This window comes from Electrophorus electricus, chromosome 8 (assembly GCF_013358815.1).
Source record: "Electrophorus electricus isolate fEleEle1 chromosome 8, fEleEle1.pri, whole genome shotgun sequence".
Classification (NCBI taxonomy): domain Eukaryota; kingdom Metazoa; phylum Chordata; class Actinopteri; order Gymnotiformes; family Gymnotidae; genus Electrophorus; species Electrophorus electricus.
Genome location: NC_049542.1, coordinates 21535949 through 21552596, shown reverse-complemented (window position 1 = coordinate 21552596; position 16648 = coordinate 21535949). Strand labels below are relative to the sequence as shown.

General features: G+C 37.7%; 4 protein-coding genes across 7 annotated transcripts; 1 reads left to right on the top strand and 3 right to left on the bottom strand.

Annotated features, from left to right (window-relative positions):
- Window positions 1–487: 487 nt before the first annotated feature.
- Window positions 488–2779, bottom strand: rpl30 (ribosomal protein L30). The gene is made up of 5 exons (XM_027006407.2): window positions 2719–2779; window positions 2558–2606; window positions 1763–1908; window positions 832–962; window positions 488–588 (listed from the first exon to the last, which is right to left on the bottom strand). The coding sequence occupies exons 2-5, from the start codon at window positions 2576–2578 to the stop codon at window positions 536–538; spliced, it is 351 nt and encodes a 116-aa protein (XP_026862208.1). The 5' UTR covers window positions 2579–2606; window positions 2719–2779; the 3' UTR covers window positions 488–535.
- Window positions 2780–3461: 682 nt separating this feature from the next.
- si:dkey-284p5.3 (uncharacterized protein LOC557830 homolog) lies at window positions 3462–6450 on the top strand. Of its 3 annotated transcripts, none has more exons than XM_035529499.1 (4): window positions 3462–3637; window positions 4914–5044; window positions 6179–6232; window positions 6317–6450. In XM_035529499.1, exons 1-4 carry the CDS (start codon window positions 3615–3617, stop codon window positions 6334–6336), a joined length of 228 nt encoding a protein of 75 aa, XP_035385392.1. In that variant the 5' UTR covers window positions 3462–3614; the 3' UTR covers window positions 6337–6450. The 3 variants fall into 3 exon arrangements, with proteins under 3 accessions (XP_035385392.1, XP_035385390.1, XP_035385389.1); XM_035529497.1 differs by having other exon boundaries at window positions 4904–5044; XM_035529496.1 differs by having other exon boundaries at window positions 4898–5044.
- A 543-nt stretch (window positions 6451–6993) lies between these two features.
- Window positions 6994–9959, bottom strand: rida (reactive intermediate imine deaminase A homolog). Of its 2 annotated transcripts, none has more exons than XM_035529495.1 (6): window positions 9810–9959; window positions 8838–8943; window positions 8582–8636; window positions 8411–8479; window positions 7539–7594; window positions 6994–7307 (listed from the first exon to the last, which is right to left on the bottom strand). In XM_035529495.1, exons 1-6 carry the CDS (start codon window positions 9893–9895, stop codon window positions 7248–7250), a joined length of 432 nt encoding a protein of 143 aa, XP_035385388.1. In that variant the 5' UTR covers window positions 9896–9959; the 3' UTR covers window positions 6994–7247. The 2 variants fall into 2 exon arrangements, with proteins under 2 accessions (XP_035385388.1, XP_035385387.1); XM_035529494.1 differs by lacking the exon at window positions 9810–9959 and adding an exon at window positions 9512–9790.
- Window positions 9960–10382: 423 nt separating this feature from the next.
- On the bottom strand, window positions 10383–15479 carry stk3 (serine/threonine kinase 3 (STE20 homolog, yeast)). Its single transcript, XM_027006306.2, has 11 exons — window positions 15188–15479; window positions 14620–14700; window positions 14405–14533; window positions 14158–14272; window positions 13902–14066; window positions 13595–13762; window positions 13358–13495; window positions 13117–13242; window positions 12794–12995; window positions 12536–12708; window positions 10383–12278 (listed from the first exon to the last, which is right to left on the bottom strand). Exons 1-11 carry the CDS (start codon window positions 15208–15210, stop codon window positions 12120–12122), a joined length of 1479 nt encoding a protein of 492 aa, XP_026862107.2. The 5' UTR covers window positions 15211–15479; the 3' UTR covers window positions 10383–12119.
- Between the last annotated feature and the right edge of the window lie 1169 nt (window positions 15480–16648).

Below are 16648 nucleotides of genomic sequence, written 5' to 3'. Positions count from 1 at the left end.
ACAAAATAGCCCCACAGTAGGTTCCCAAGGGTACCTGGTCTTGTGTCATCTCTGCCCTGATGCTTATCATACTTCAGCAGTATCACCTGCCATTGGCAGGATTTGACTAAGGATTATTTGACAGCAGCATCAAAACCCATTAGGCACTGTAATGGGAAAGGTTATGCTACTGCATTTAATCATTTCATAACAAAATCTCAGACGAAGGAACAAAAAAAGTGATTCCCTCAAGCCTATGCAGTACCAAATGTAAACTTGTGAATCTCTGGTTGCAGTCTTACTTTTCTGACAGCCCCAAGGTAGCCAAGATAGTTACAACAGATTTAAAATAGGTTCAAAAGATACTTCAATGGTATGCTTCAATGCATAAGTTAACAGGCATGTTTAATCCCCCCTACCTTTTTAAATTATACATATCAGATAAAAAATTAAACCATGTTGCTTTATGATCAAAGAGAGATTAGTAATAGGAAGTAAACAACCAAACTACCATTTCAACCAGATTTATTTATAGCAACTTCAGGAAAAAAATGCTCTACTTCTCGCCCTGCTGCTGGTCTGGCATGCTTCTGATGATGTCAGAATCACCTGTGGAGACAAGTGGATACTGAGTCAAGCCATGTTAATGATTTAAGTCAGCAACCTACCATTTCCAGGTGTGGATGTTTTTTGTTTTTTTTAAACCAGTGAATTACTTCGACTGCACCACAAAGTTAGTGGTTTTGAATGAAAAGAAATTAGTTGTACTGTAATGCATTATTACTGTGCCAAACAAAACATGCGTACAAATCTTTTACCAGTCAGTGCGCTGTCATGGTGCTAATTACGTACCAGGGTCAATGATGGCCAGTGTACAAACCCTGTAGTATTTACCACAGGCTGTGCCAAGCTCAATGTTGTTTCCACTGTAGTGATGAACACCAGTTTTGGCCAGCATAGCATAGTACTCAATTTCTGATTTCCTGGAAGTAGAATGAAAAAGGAAAAATGGGGTGCACGTATTTTTTTTTATTTATGAATGAATGAATGAGAGAGAAGTATAAGTGTCTACCAGTGCTTGTACACATTCAGAGCCACAATCCATAATCTATTAGTTTTAAATCATCTTGCAATAATAACCATAATTTTACAGCCCCATGACTGCTGGAAATGAACGCTTATATGTTTACCAACTCATGAAATAGCCTTTGTCTACCCCAACACTTGCTGTATAACACCACCACCACCCCCAATAATATAACCACAATTATAGTACTCCAGACTACTATAGTGCTCATGCATTACTATAAAATAAACATGTATACAGATATGCTGGATCAAAAATTCAGTTACAACAGTCTGAAGCATACAGGCTGAAAGAACACAGATCCCAAATGTCTGGGGTGAACAGGATTAAGCCAAGTGTGGCTGTTTAACCAATTCAAGCAGCGAAGATTGCCTACATTTTTACTCAGTTGTCTTTAATAGTGAAAGTCAGCCACAAGTGAACTGTATGCATTTACAATAAAACAAACCATGTTTTCTGAACAAGCAACCCCTCTGATTTGATCAAATGATTTTTACAATCAATATTTCCCCATTCCTCAAACACAGAATATGTTTAAAAGCACCCAAGTTTGACAAATGTCTCCTGCACCGGCGAAATATGTAACTAAAATGTAATTACTGACGGATCTTCTAGCCCATCAAAATGGAATAGCGCAATTATAGTTACATAAATCAATCAGTACCCACGTTGAATACAACTGTTAAATGTGAATACCTCAGTGCAGGACAGTTGTTGGCCAGGATAACCAGCTTGGCTTTGCCTTGACGAATCATCTTTTGTGACTGTTTGTATCCCAGAACGTATTTACCGCTCTTCATTACCAGTTGCAGTCTGGAGTTAATGGACTCCAAAGACTTTTTCTGTGGAATTACAGAAATTACAAAATGTCAATGGATATACACTGTAGCTACAATAACTATTTCACAAACATCCGTGGCCATCACGGTATTATGCAGGCTGTGTATATTCAAAACAGCCATCCAACTATAACTTAAATTAGATGTTTGATAACGTTAGCTAGCTATCAAACGTTAAAAATAGCTTACTGAGTGGCTAGATAGCGCTGATACACTGTATTTCGCCTAAACCTTTCACTGACCACACAGACGGGACAACCTCCAGATCACAACTGCGACCGATCGAGCTATCATTTATTTTCAAAACCAAACTGGTCAGTCGATATAACTAACCTAACCAGCTTTCGGACCGCCAGACTCAAGCGTGCAACTAACAAGCTAGTGATGCATGGCTAGCTTGCTAGGTCAATCAGCTACAGCTTCGCTAGTCGGCTTGTAAATTCAACACGTTCCCTTTATTGTTATAAACCAAACTACGACATGAAATCACGGTGCAATACTCGCTCGTCTCCGCGAAAACTCTGAAAGTGATAGCCAATATTAGAAAGTAAAAAAAACTAAAGTGCGATGCTTTGGTTCCTCAGAACACTCCCACGTGAAACATCGCGGCTAAGATATCTTGGCATCTCCGGCGGCGCTGAGCGCCACTCACCGTTTTCTTTGCGGCCACCATTGTAGATGTTCAGTCCAATCCGGCCAACCTGAACACAATATACTGGATAAAGCCTTACCGTTTCAGAATAACACTAAACGATTGCGAAACACTTACGAAAACAGGCTATTTTCTCATTATAATTACAGAGCCACACTTACGGCTTGATATCCCCAAGATGGCCTCGTAGAGAAAGAATTTCCCACACTGCACTGCTTTCGTAAATCACATGGGCTCATCGCGAGAGTGCGAGTTTGGCGTCACGCTCGTTTCTATTTTCTACCCAATAAGATAGTTTTAGTTTTTTAGGTCTATGTAACGGAGGTTTTAGCTAACTGTGACTGAATTTCATTCTCTGCATGGTTAGTTCATCAGCAGCAATCACTAATCTTAAAAAAAAATATGAGCAAACTAGAACATGAGTCTAGTCTTCTTTTTTTTCTGTGTAGAACTGGATGCTGTGCCTAACAGCCTAATTAACATGGAACTGAAAATTGCGAAATAACCTTCCAGGTTTTCAAATAGTTTGATAAATGTGTTTAACCAATAGGCCATCGGTTTTGGTACTCAGTACCTACCATCAAAAAGTTAGGTTAGAGCAAAGAATGTAGGTGACAAAATCATGTCATGGGCTGTTTTCTTATCATCGCAAGTTTAAACTCAAAGCAAAGTTTTATTGTGAACCTTTCTTCCAAATTGTGCCTATATTTACAGGGATGTTGAGGCTCCGTAAGTTACAAAAGTAATTTGCCGCGGAGTTCTCAAATCGGCAAATCGCTCGGCAACAGAGCGAGCGACTCGAACTGTGGTCCCAATAAAGCGTCGCGCGCAAACTCAAAAGGAGGCTGGGTGTTGGGAGTTCAGTCGCGCGCGCTTGTGACGCCACACTCTTAGTCTTCGTGGTCTTTCCGTGCAAGCGCAACACCAGCGAGACAAGATCTGCAACGAGATATAAAAACACCGCATTTCTATGTTGGGGTAGTGGCAGTATGGGATGTACATCTAGCACACACACAATAGCTCAAGATACAACCCGAGTAAATACAAAACTAGAGGAATGCAATGGAGCATACACAACCGGTAGGAATTCATTTTAAATTTGTAATTACTGTAACTGTCTCTTAAATTATTTGACTGCTTTTTAACTTTTCATTTCAAAATAAGCTGGTTTTCGCATTCTTGATGCTTTTTAATCATTTTAATCCAGCCATGGTCCCAGTCATAGAGCGGTTAGTTTGTTCTTTTGGCTCTGGTGTTTGTTTGCGTTTTAATACCGAAAATGTTATTTCAGTCTTGATTTGGTTATCGTACTTCCCCCGTGCTCACCCTCCCTTTATATATTATAAAAAATATTTTATGTAAATACTGTGGATGTAAAAACAAATGAGATGAAGATGCATGATTCCACATCATCATGTTACGGTCTTTAGTGACGCCTATATGCTGTAAGGTGTCAAAAAAGGTAAAGGACTGGTCCTATGGAGATGTTTGGTTACCTTGGAATGTCAGTTGGTGAAACTGTACAAATAACAACAACAGCAAAAAACAACTCTTGAGTACATGCCATTGCAGAAAATAAATGAAATCAACATTTCAACATGGACTGTCAACCATGAAGATGGTAGTATGGGGCTAAAACTGTACAGACCTTTCACTCATATTTAAGCAAGCTTTCATTAACTGAAGTGTACGGTGTTGTCTCTGTGATTTTAGCTTGGACATTAATGTACGAAGAACTTGCTATGTCATACAACCATTAACAAGTCAAACTTTTTATCCAACACACCATAGAGACAAGAAGCTTTAAATTGTATGGGTTATAGAGCAGGAGGCAGTTTTGTGGAGTGAAAAGATGATCATCTTTTACACTAGACAGATAATTACTTATTTTTTTGCAGTGCAGAGTGCAAAAAAGCAATCGAGGATGAAAAAGAAACTAAAAATTACCATAAATATAATTTAATCCTGCTAAAGATATTGCACTCACAAGTCACCTCTTCCATTAGGGTAAGATCTCTCAGTTAGATAATGAAGCTTCTCGGTTCATTCTCTAGTAATTTATTTACCTGTGGTTTGTTTGTGTTTGACTTTAGTGGCTGTTAAGTGTTGCATGAGTAAATGTTAGCTATTCACTGTTGTAACAGAAACAATATATTTAGATATAAATTTTATGTCCCCAAAAATGTGTTTAAGCACATGTCTCTTTCATCATTAAGGTTTCTTGTAGAAGGTGTATTCATAACTGCATAGACATACTTACATAGTCATAAAAATATTCTAATGTTACCATTAAAGGAACAGCTAGTATAAACATAGAAAGTGATACAGCTAATGAATTAGCCCCAGAGGCTGCCAGTGAGTCTTCTGGGGCCCTGCAGAACTTCGAAGATGCTGCTGCCGAGACCCAGGATGCAGAGGCAGCTTCCACGTCTGACTCTTCCACACCAGGGGCTGCTCCACAGCTGCTAGCAGTGAGTCAAGATGAAGGTATGTAATATGGAGATGTATTGTGCTGTTTGCCATGCAAATAGACTGGCCAAGTCCAAGGAGCAAATCTCCACATGCACAATATTCCATCTTCTATGTTTTAGTGGTACTGAAAAAAACCTCTGTACTATCTGAAGGAAGCAGTTTGGTATTATTTTAAAGAGGTGAATGGTAGAATAATAAAATTGTTGAATAATGGTTGAATAATAAAATACCTAATTAATCAACTAATTACAAAATATCATGGATATCCTAGAACAGTGAAGGAAAAATAGCATATGAACATATATGAAACATAGTTTTTAATTTACCAGTTAATTTATTATTCCATAGTTTGGAATAATAACCCTACTTAAGTTTCCTTTTGCAACCTCCCGTTGGGCCTCCGCACAGGCAGTCTTTCCACAGGATTCTATTACATGTCTGTCACCTAATGAACCCACAAGGTTAAACATAACCAAAACAGGTCATATTAAATGATGGCATTTAAACCATTAAAAAGACATTTAGCTTTTTGTTTTTGATGGGTAATGCACCCCAAATGTGATATTATACATTGCATAAGTATATTGTATTTTTGTATTGTTTACTATACTTTTATGGACTGGATTGATCTGCTAAATGCTGGTCAAGGTCTGTGACCTAAGTGCAGGTTTACATATCCCTGGTTATTCAGCCATGCTTCAGTGTCATGATAGTGTTTGCCCATGTAAATGATGATGGCTCCATTAATGCAAATGTCTGTGTGGATATGCGAACAGTAGTACATAATTTAGGGGTCATAAAGACATAAATAAGAAAATGTATTACGATGAATGTTTAATATTCTGAGAAAAAATAAAGGCATTTCCTGATAGAACAAGAAACAAGTTAACCAAGTTTAAAATGCTAGTTGTTGATCATGTCATCAAAATGACATATGCTGTCATTTTAACATGCAAGAATTTAAATCATAAACGTGTTATTGGGAGCTTTGTCATTTTCCAAAAAAAGCAGCAGTGTTATGATGCATTTGGGGCACCATAATTATAGATGGATGTTTTAATGCTTTGCATTTTTTTACTATTCAGATAAAGTTAATTCCATGAAAGAATATGAACTACATATGTTCTTTTTTTGGTCATCTTTAAAAAGCTGTGGCTACAGATGAAAGGCAGACAGAATCAGTCCCACCCGAGGAAGTATCAGGTGAGTAGACTCTTTAAACCTGAAGACTAAGCAGATGTATTATTTCTGATCTGGATTCTATGCTAATCCATCTCTCTCATTCAGATCCCAGTGAGGGAAGCTAAAGTCCTTCAGAATCACAGACACCACATCAACATTGGAGAATCAAGAAAGACCTCACACCAAAGCAGGAAACCTTCAAATGCTTAAAGCATAAAGTAACACATTGCTTACCTGTTGCCAAGCTGCAGACCAGATCTTTCAGATTGGGGTCTAGCAGACATCACTGTGCCTTTCTTCTTGTCAGTGGTGTTGGGAATGTACACTTTTGTATATAGGTCATCTTTCACAGCACTTCAGCAAATATTACCTTTGTACATCTGTTTACATTTGTGTCAGACGTTAGGATTGGCCACTTACAGAATACATATTGCTGCCCTTCCCTTGATAAAATGGCCTCAAATATGAAAAGCACTTGAGATCCCAATAGTGTAATATACATAGCATTAATGTCTTACATACAGCAAAATATTTAAAAGCCTTATTTTCATATGAAATACATATAACAAAGTTCTCAAATCCCAGAATATTGGAATTTGCTGATTGACAAATAATTTGCAGTTACCATACAAACCCTTTATTGTCAAAGTAATTGTGTGCATTCACAATACAATTTGAAATATGCAAAAATCAACAGTTTGAAAAAAAGGCTTTGCAATGTATTTGCATTGACTGGTATATTGTGAGGTCACAATCACAAAATTTGATAAAAATATGAAACATTACAATTCAGTTAAGTACATTTAATTAGTAGTTTAAACCATGTGCATTACATTGTGCAAAATGGATGTAGTGATCAAGCCATTTCATGACATGAAAATCAAAAACTGTTGTTTACCATAAACATGAACCAGGATAATTGAGATATTTCAATCATAGTTCACAACACAAGAAATATTTTTTTCTAAAACTGATCCAGTAATTGAATTTTAGGTTACTGAATGAGTTACAATTTGTGCTCTCTCACATTAGATAGTCAGGATGCATCTGTAATTGGTCCCAATACAGCAACTGCTTCAATTTCAACAAGTCCACCCTTTTGAGAGGAGAACCCAAAAAGGAGACACAAGACAAAACAAAAGTTGGTCACTGCAAACTTACATACATGTAGCAATGTAGAAACTGTTGGAAATAGTAGTCAGAGGCATGCTGTCTTGTCAGGATGCATGCTGACAATTTCCTGTGTTTATATGTTCTATATTAATTGTTGGTTAGTTTTTGAATAAGGTGATAGCCCTTAAACAAGTACTGATACCCGCAGACTTACTCGAGGTAGTGCAGCAACTTGGTAGGCAGCCCTGGCTGGGAAGTTCCTGCTGAAAACTAAAGCAAGAAACATACACACAATCAAATGTATCTCTACTTCTAGACCTAAATGACAACTGATTACCAAACTGTGACAGTGAACATGAGAGCACCATATGCCCTGTGTTTCCAGAGATCTGTCACCTTGAACTTAAATGGCTGATGACAGCAGTTCTTCAACACAAACAGTGTAGAGTTTCTCACTCAGAAAACAGAGAGAATGTTCCTTATTTATGATAAGTACGAAGACCTTGTCTTGTGAATTTGTACAAATTTCAACTTTTTTTAAAGCATGATGTGTTCAGTGCATATTTGTCCAGTGGATCAAGGAAAGTTGTGTGTGTTCAGGGTCTGTCATGTTATGTTGTCTGGAACAGAGGAAGCTTTATTTTCACTGCCCCATTCTGTATCTCCTTACACACAGCTACTACGATTGAATTACCTTTCTGGATTATATAAAAGAGGCAATTTCCCACAGTAGACAAGCGCGCCACTGCATATCTTTTGAGTAACAAGCTATAAGTGCCTAATGCAGGCTACAAAAACTACTAATTTGTCTTAACATGATATTTAAATCTAGATTCTTTTTTATTAAAGTACAGAACTGTACATTCATTAATTTGGGCAAGGAATGCATCATAGTCACAATCAAATAGCAGTCCTCTGGGAAGCACTCATAGCAATGCGAGTAAGCAAGCTCATTCATTTTCTCTTAGTACTAAAGGAAATCCATGGCAGTCAGTGTGGTGATATGCTGTTAATTCAGGTAAAACAGTGCCACCATGTGGTGATTTTAGTTGTGCCTATGAGCAAACCCTTGCTCAGTTTACTTACATTGCTTATAAATATCATTGACACAATTGAAGTCATTGATGTCTGCCAAGAGCACAGTTGTCTTGACAACTGAAACACACACACATATACAAACAGATAAACATCGCATACTGTAGGCTACATCTTATAACAAATACGATGCAAAATAATATTCAGTCTAGAAATTCTTACCATTTTCATATCCACATCCAGCTGCTTTCAGAATCTCCCCCATGTTAATAAGAGCCTTTGTATTGGAAACAACATATTTTGTACACATTGTTGGACAAATAAAATTGAGCTCTCCAGAACTAATGGAGGGATCCTCCAAAATGAATGAATAAATTTGTTATATATATATATATATATATATATATATATATATATATATATATATATATATATATATATAAAAACAAACGTTTCCCCTTGGGTTAGTCTCCCTCACCTGTTTGGCTTCGGCCTGCACTCCTCCAGTAACTAACTGTCCTGATGCTGCTACCATGCCAATTTGACCCGAGATATACATAGTGCGATCCACCACCACTGCCTGGCTGAATTTGAAAAACAGTAAACTAAATGTAATGTAGGAGGCAAGAGAATAGGGTTTTGCATACGTCATGAGGCCAGTAACCGATTACTAAAACGATTAGACTTTGTACTTCCCTGTCCCTTGCTGCTAATACTTACTTAATTCATACTTAAGAGAAACATATACCTAATGAATTTTTAATTTATTTCTGCCATTGTAAATTATTTAAATTATATAAATTTTGCTAAATAACAATCCACTTGACAGATACAAATATTTAGAACAGGCCCCCAAAACTAAACAGAATACAAAAAACGTCTTGCTAAACGTGTGTCTACTGTCTACACCTTCCCCCGTTGAAAACCACGTCTTTGCACGGATTAAAATTACACTTAATTTCAAAACGTGAAACTGATGTTAGTCAACTTCAAAAATATATAATGCGCCTAGAAAGATGTAAGGGTGGTGAAACCATACCTCATGGTTTTTTAAATTTTTTATTACTAAATGTATTTTTACATTTTTAAAATGAAGTTAAAGTAACGGAAAGCCAATTCATAAAAGTATTTTATTAGACAAGTGCCGCCTACCTGTATATTCCCTGCCTAATTGGGGCTTTATGCGAATATGGTATGTGTCTTCGAATAGAAGCCATCTCGTCCAATATAAGAAAAAGCAAGAAATGTCTCCCAAATGTCTCTGCGTTCATCGACACTAACGACACGCCTCCGAACAAATATCTCGCAGATAATTAACGTTTGCCAATAATATCATCCAAAGAGGGCCCAACAGAACATGGAGGGCAATGTATTTTAGCAAGAGGACCACCTTCACAAAGATTAAATTAGAATAAACGATATTATTATTGTTTCAGAAATGTTTTCTGACCTGTAAGGACCAATTGCTGCTGGAGCATTGACAGTGCAGATAATCCTTCGTATTATTGTGGACATTATTAAAAGATGGTTTCTCATCTGAATTCTCGGTGTGGACGAGTGCAAACTTTCTAAGGACCGGACAGACACGCGCTAGGTTTCACACAGCACTTCCAGTTCGTGAGACACAAACTATACCGTAATCATTCAGATATGGACGCATCCTAGATTGGACAAAGCGCATGATTAGATATCGTTATATTTAGAAAGGCGTGGCATGATTCAAGCATCAGATATGCGTAATCTGATTCGGACGTATGGACCAAATGCAAATTCCTAGGCTTTAATTTAGATTAATCGCAATACATGCAAAAACAAATTAGATGTGTGTATAATACTCAAACTAAGGTAACATATCTTTACACTGTAGTACGTTTAGCCTATTGCTATACCATAGTGAAAAAGCCGGTAACTTTAATTTTGTCTAGCTAGGTTAAATGAAATCATATGGACGGGATGGGGAAAAAAGAACGAGCAACATCTGCAGTCATTACTTCATAAGAAAAAACATTCCGTTGTTTCATAGTATGTTTCGGACAAACTGCTTTATTCGGTGTTATGTATACTTTGGTGTATACCGTAAAGCATGCAACACTGGTAACTTTGTACATCAGTATTGGTTTCTGGTTTCCTTCATCTAAGGTAATATAATGATGGTAGTCAGATTATTAAACGTTTACTGAGACAAGAATAAGAAATTTCCCCTTTTTAAGATTAAAGAAATTAAAATGAAAAACAATGTTTTACAAGTCGATTTGAACTAAAATGAAAGACAGGAAACTGACCTTAAATAAGCGCCACCTTTGGTGACTGAGTAACAAACTGCAAACACAAGAAAACCTTATTCCAAAACAATAGAAGAGACAAAATTATCCAGGTTGTAGACTTTTCTAATAGGCAGAAAATACGATGGCATGTTTAGAGCTTGTTGGTTGTTTGTTTTGTTTATATAAAGTGTCTAAGGGTAGAGAAGTCAGCATTCAATGTTATTAAAAAGGTTTACATGCAACAGCAGCTATAAAAGCAATGAATAATGCACAATAAATTAGGATATACAGTGGAAATAGTTCTAAAACATGTAAAAATATGAAACACTCATGTAACTTAGAAAAGGTACTGGTCCCACAGAAACAGAGGTTATAACAGTCTTTAAATCAATCAACCCTTGACAAAGAGGAGAAGGATAAAGAGAACCTATCAGGTAGCCCCTAAGACAAAGTGGGGGTTTAAGAGCACATAAAAACCACTCTCACACAGGCGTGTTTACCATACTGAACATGATGGGAGGCACCAGCAGAATATTGAGAATAGGGCAATATAAAGACACATGTTCAGAACATCTAAAACTGAGAAAACATGACATTCAGCACAGAAACCAAATATTGGAAATTTAATGGTCCATGTGTATTTACAGGGCTACATTGTGTCCTTCTAGTCTTAACAATGGAGGTACTGTTAGAAACTCCCAGTCTGTCCCCTATTACCATTATAAAGAGGACACATTTAAAACTTAATTCAAAGCCTATTTCAATTAAGTTCAGTCTACTAAAATATGGTCCGATAACCACAGAACCCCACTTAACCCAATTTCAAACCAAAAGGGAAGCCCATTTGTTTTATTACTTTGGACTGAAGTGTATGCTAAGACATTCCCCTTCTTTGATTGTCTGTTTTTCCCCCATTTGAAAAATAAACTTAAACATCCAAGCAAGAGTACTTATGTGCTTTGTGTTGAAAATATCAAAACCTCAGAGACGAAGAACACTCCGTGTGATGTGCATGGTTGACTCCACATTTAGATTAATCAGAGTGGTACTATGGTTAGGGCAGTAAATGTGAAATTACGGGAGAGAGAGAGAGCACATTTCTTCCAAACCTTTCCCCCCCCCCCATGATTCTCTTCTGAATATCAGCAGGCTGATTCTCTGTGATCAAGATGGTGGTATTTCAATTATAACCTGCACCGTATCCTGATTTTTAGTACTATATCTATTGCTGGCTATGGTAGTTGTTTTTCCCTTGTCATTTTAATGTTAATGAGTTTTGTGTTTTGTTCACAGACCTTAGTGAAGACATTGCTCAGGTCTCAGTGTCCTATTGGGGAAAAAACAAAACCTTAGCCACATGCTCCAATTAACAACATACAGCAGGGGGCTTACTTAAAGAGGCAGGGCTCCAGCATTAAAACTGGGTGTAACATCTTTAATGAAACTTAAAACATATGTAATGTCTGGCCCATTTAGAATTTGCATTCTTTCTAGCCTTAGAAGTTTTGCTGCCGACGCTTCTTAGCATCCATGGCATCAAGGATAGGCTGCCTCTTTGCAGTGTAGCGCTGCCGCAACTCTTCAATTTCCCTCTCCATCATCGGGTCCAGAGCGCTGAGGCGCATCTGCAGCTCCTCAAAGTCTAGGTTTTTCAGCTACACACACACACACACACACACACACACACACACACACACACACACACACACACACACACACACACACACACACACACACACACACGCACACACGCACACACGCGCACACACGCACACACGCGCACACACGCACACACACGCACACACGCACACACGCACACACGCACACACGCACACACACACCAGGTGAACATGCCCAATATTGAAATTAATTTTAACAGATAAAGAAAATGAAATGGTATATGTGAACTTACAAAATCAAAGTCTCCATCCTGTGGTACTTTCCAGTTATCTGGGAAAGCAGTCTTGGGTATGAGGTAGGGGTCATGTTGGTTGTGATTGTAACTCTCCTGAGCTTTATTTGAGTCCTGCTTGTCAAAGTAATCCATAAAAGATGGGCGCTGGCCTTGCTGTGCTGTAGGGTTTCCTTTATTTGTATAAGTGGGAAAAACATTTTATAATCAAGAAGATTTTAACAGAATTGTCATATATTGTGAAAGACCAACACTCACTCCGCATTGAGCCTACATCTTCTTCCTCATCTTCCTCATCGCTGTTTATCACCATAGTGCCCAAGTCTGACTCGAGCATAGTGCTGCCATGCTCGATCATGGTCTGAGCGCCGTCGCTCATCGTGCCTGTGGCCCGCATGGTGCCAGCGCTCTCTGAGCCAGATTTTACCATGGTGTGGGAGTCCACTTCTACCTCCTCCTCCTGCAGCCAACACACACCCAGCAGAGGTCAGAACGTTTGCAGCCCTGGCAAACCTGAGAAACACACAAGCCAAGCATGCAAGCCTTCAAACAGAAAGGATCGTGTTAAGTGCTAATCTTACTGAGTTTTCATCCTCCTCTTCCAGCTCTCTCTGCTGCTCCTGTTGTCTCTTTGCCTTCATGTCCATGGCTTCTGTGATCAGGTCCCTCAGAATGGTCACTGGCTTGGCATTGGTAATAAAGGGATGCTACAGAACAAGATGAAATAAAAGGTGGAAAAATACATTTCTTGAAATTACTTATGGTGCTTATTTCAATTTACCTAGGTTAAATAAGAATACATGCAAACTTATGATTGTATACCTGTAACAGCTGAGTGGCTGTAGCTCTCTGCTCTGGGTTCTTCACTAAACATTTCTTTACAAAGTCTGTAAAATCATCACTCCATAGCTCAGGCTTCCGGAATGTTGGTGGGGGATTTGTTGGAATCATGAAAATAGCCTAAAAAGGGGGGGTAGAAAAGCCAAAACATAACATGAAAGTCATGCATTTTCATTTTTTCACTACTCAAGCTAACCCTTAATAAATCATTTCACTCACTCTCATTGGATGAATATCTGCATAAGGAGGCTTGCCCTCTGCCATTTCTATAGAAGTGATGCCAAGGGACCAGATATCTGCCACACAATTGTACCCAATCTCCTGAATCACTTCAGGAGCCATCCAGAATGGTGTACCAATCACAGTGTTCCTTTTAGCCATGGTGTCCTTTGGTAGACAAGTTAACAGATCACTGATATATTTGATCACTCATCATTTAATTGCAACTGGAATAAAGGAAGCAGAGCATTCATAGGCCAGGAGCTATAATCAATTTATTTATATGAAAATAACTTAAAGATCTTACAGTGAGTTGTCCAGCTACTCCAAAGTCAGCTAATTTAGCATGTCCCTCTGTATTAAGTAAGATGTTTCCAGCTTTGATGTCCCTGTGGATTTTTCTCATGAAGTGCAGATACTCAAGACCCTTCAGGGTGGATTTAAGTATAGTAGCAATCTCATCCTCTGTGAGCTAGACATACAGAATAAACAAAGTTACGATTAACATGGACATAAAAAAATCCTTTAATTTTTCCCCAGTGACCATCGTACAAACGACTTACTGTTTTGTTACGTAACCGGATGATATCTGATACAGAGCCAGCACCGCAGTACTCCATCACAATCCAGAGGTCCGTGTTTTTGAAATAACTGCCATAGTATTTTACCACATAGGGACTAGACAACATACATTAATACCAATGTCATATTAATCAGATACTGAACTTTCAACAAATGCCCATACAATAGATGCAGTGTGTACATAAACAAAACATTCAGTGCAAGAATGTAATTCTTATGCGTTTTTACCTGTCACACTGCTGCATAATGGAGATCTCCTTGATGATTTCTTGCAGGTCCGACTCCACAGGAACCTGCTTAATGGCCACTACCTGGCCTGATTCTTTGTGTATAGCTTTAAATACACTCCCATACGACCTGAACAAACGTTTTTTTATCAACTGTAGTTTCAATGCATAGACATTCAACTGATGACAAAATATTTAGTTCATAGTTTTCATTACCCCTCTCCAAGCTTTTCGAGAACATCGAAGACCTCTTCTGGTTGCTTTGTGAGACTGTCTTCACTGAGCTTCTTTAACTTACTGTGAAGACATAGTTATACGAAGCGTTAGCTGTCTAAACCGAATCACTGACATTTCCTGACAACTGTTCATTTCCGTTCTGTAAACATCAGCTAACGTTAGCCAGTACGCTACAATGAAAAGCAACTAAACTGTAATCGACTTAACGCGAAATTGCGTCGACTATAACAAGCTAGCGTTATCTAGCTCATGACTAACCACTTCTCAAGTTTACTTCGCTATCGTAGCCGAGTACAACAGCTGACTTGTGGCCAGCTAACTACATTGTCTGAACATCATGCAATACAGACAGCTAGCGTTAACTAGATAGTATAGCTAACTAGCTTGCTAATTCGCTAACAGTATTATGATCAAGGCCTGCATAGTTCCGTTATGTAGTACGTTAACGAGGCCTATAAATAGACATATTTGTTAACAGCCAGTTAGACAGATAAATAAATAGCGGCCTAGCTAACCTAGCTTAGCGTGCCCAGTGCTAGCTACTTACTTTTTAGGAACCGTATGCTCCATTGCCCGAAAATAATACAAAATTAATCACCACTGTATTATTCTTCAACAATTATCTAAGATAAAAACCTAAAGAAAACTAGTACCAATCATGACTTTTTTCGTTAAAAAAAAGGTTAGCTCGCCTCGCTTTTTATTGCATTGACTTACAACCGCATGAATTACAGTGACCCAACTAGCGACGTAAGACAAAATAGATCCAAAAATAAAAGTCGGGAGACATTAAATGAACACTAAATTATAGACGTTAGTACTGTGGGGAAAAAAAATCGTTGCAATGAAAAGCTTACATTTTCCTGTTTTGCTTTGCTTAATACAATTCTACAAACGATAATGAAAATAAGGATGACTCTTATTCAGTGGGCTAATGGTACGAGATTTCTAACAAAATATGTTAATATTGCATTTTAAATGTACTGAATTGCTATAAAATGTATACACCAACAGAACACTTTCAGCGAATAAAGTAATTTGAAGAAGCCATATTTGTGGCAGCAGTGCTTTTTTTTTAAAAAAAAAAAAACATCAATAGTGTAACTGCGATTTAAAGCAGTTTTTCTCTGCAACATCACTTACAATTAAAAAAAACCCCTGGTATTTGCTATTTTATTCATTTCAGTTGCTCTCTTGTTTTGAAGTAGTACATATATCTAATTTCAAGTTTGGTTAAGTGTCAATAGGAATAATGGAAAAACACCACTAATTTGTTATGCATATTGGGTGCCATGATCTTTTAAAGTAATAAAATAAAATAAATAAATACAAACTTGGAACACTTATTGGACATCCAGTCGGAAAACAATGTAGCTGTATTCCCACTTATGCCTTAATTTGGAAAATGTCAGAATGTGCACTTCTTCCTTCTTACAGAAGAAGGTGCTGTCAGCACAATGTATTAATAGCATGTGACAGCAAAGTGACCATGCCCTAAAGTCATTGTCCAGACTTGCACAGAGCAGCCAATCACTAGTTAGAGTAAAATGGAGCTGGAATGCTGCTTAGCAACTGGTCATCAAACTGCTTGTGTCTTACCCTCTTTGATGCCTTTAAAGAGACAGTCAGAACTGCAACAAAGAGAAGAGGGAGGATGTTTACTTAAATGATGCAGAAATAAAAAAAAACTTTGCGGGGTGTTCTCCATTATGTGTTTTGTTTTGCAGTTTAAAACATTAAAGTATATGAACTAATTTCCAAAAATCTTACATGGTAATGCTGAAAAAGTTCATAGTTCTTGTCAATTAAATGCTTTAATTCTTTGATATTTTTAACTCTTTATAATGTATTTTTTATAACAGCTAGTGCAAAGCAAGGACAGAGGAGGGATTTCAGGATGAAAAGTTCTTGCTGTGGTTGGTTGAAATGTTCTGACCACATTTATGTGTATCCAACAGTATGCAGGGACAAAGTAGGGTTAAATGTTGCCTATATATGTTGGGCATAT

Coding starts and splice junctions, on each gene's coding strand:
- stk3 (XM_027006306.2), bottom strand. CDS start 15,210: ATGGAGCATACGGTTCCTAAAAA. Junction 14,701..15,187: donor GAGCATACGGTTCCTAAAAA/GTAAGTAGCTAG, acceptor ATGTCTTCACAG/TAAGTTAAAGAAGCTCAGTG. Junction 14,273..14,404: donor ATTATGCAGCAGTGTGACAG/GTAAAAACGCAT, acceptor TATGTTGTCTAG/TCCCTATGTGGTAAAATACT.
- si:dkey-284p5.3 (XM_035529496.1), top strand. CDS start 3,547: ATGGGATGTACATCTAGCACACACACAATAGCTCAAGATACAACCCGA. Junction 5,045..6,178: donor AGCAGTGAGTCAAGATGAAG/GTATGTAATATG, acceptor ATCTTTAAAAAG/CTGTGGCTACAGATGAAAGG. Junction 6,233..6,316: donor CCCACCCGAGGAAGTATCAG/GTGAGTAGACTC, acceptor TCTCTCATTCAG/ATCCCAGTGAGGGAAGCTAA.
- rpl30 (XM_027006407.2), bottom strand. CDS start 2,578: ATGGTGGCCGCAAAGAAAACG. Junction 1,909..2,557: donor TGGTGGCCGCAAAGAAAACG/GTGAGTGGCGCT, acceptor GTAATTCCACAG/AAAAAGTCTTTGGAGTCCAT. Junction 589..831: donor ACTGGCCATCATTGACCCTG/GTACGTAATTAG, acceptor TTGTCTCCACAG/GTGATTCTGACATCATCAGA.
- rida (XM_035529494.1), bottom strand. CDS start 9,630: ATGAACGCAGAGACATTTGGGAGACATTTCTTGCTTTTTCTTATATTG. Junction 8,637..8,837: donor TGCAGGCCGAAGCCAAACAG/GTGAGGGAGACT, acceptor TCCAATACAAAG/GCTCTTATTAACATGGGGGA. Junction 7,595..8,410: donor CAATGATATTTATAAGCAAT/GTAAGTAAACTG, acceptor TTCTTGCTTTAG/TTTTCAGCAGGAACTTCCCA.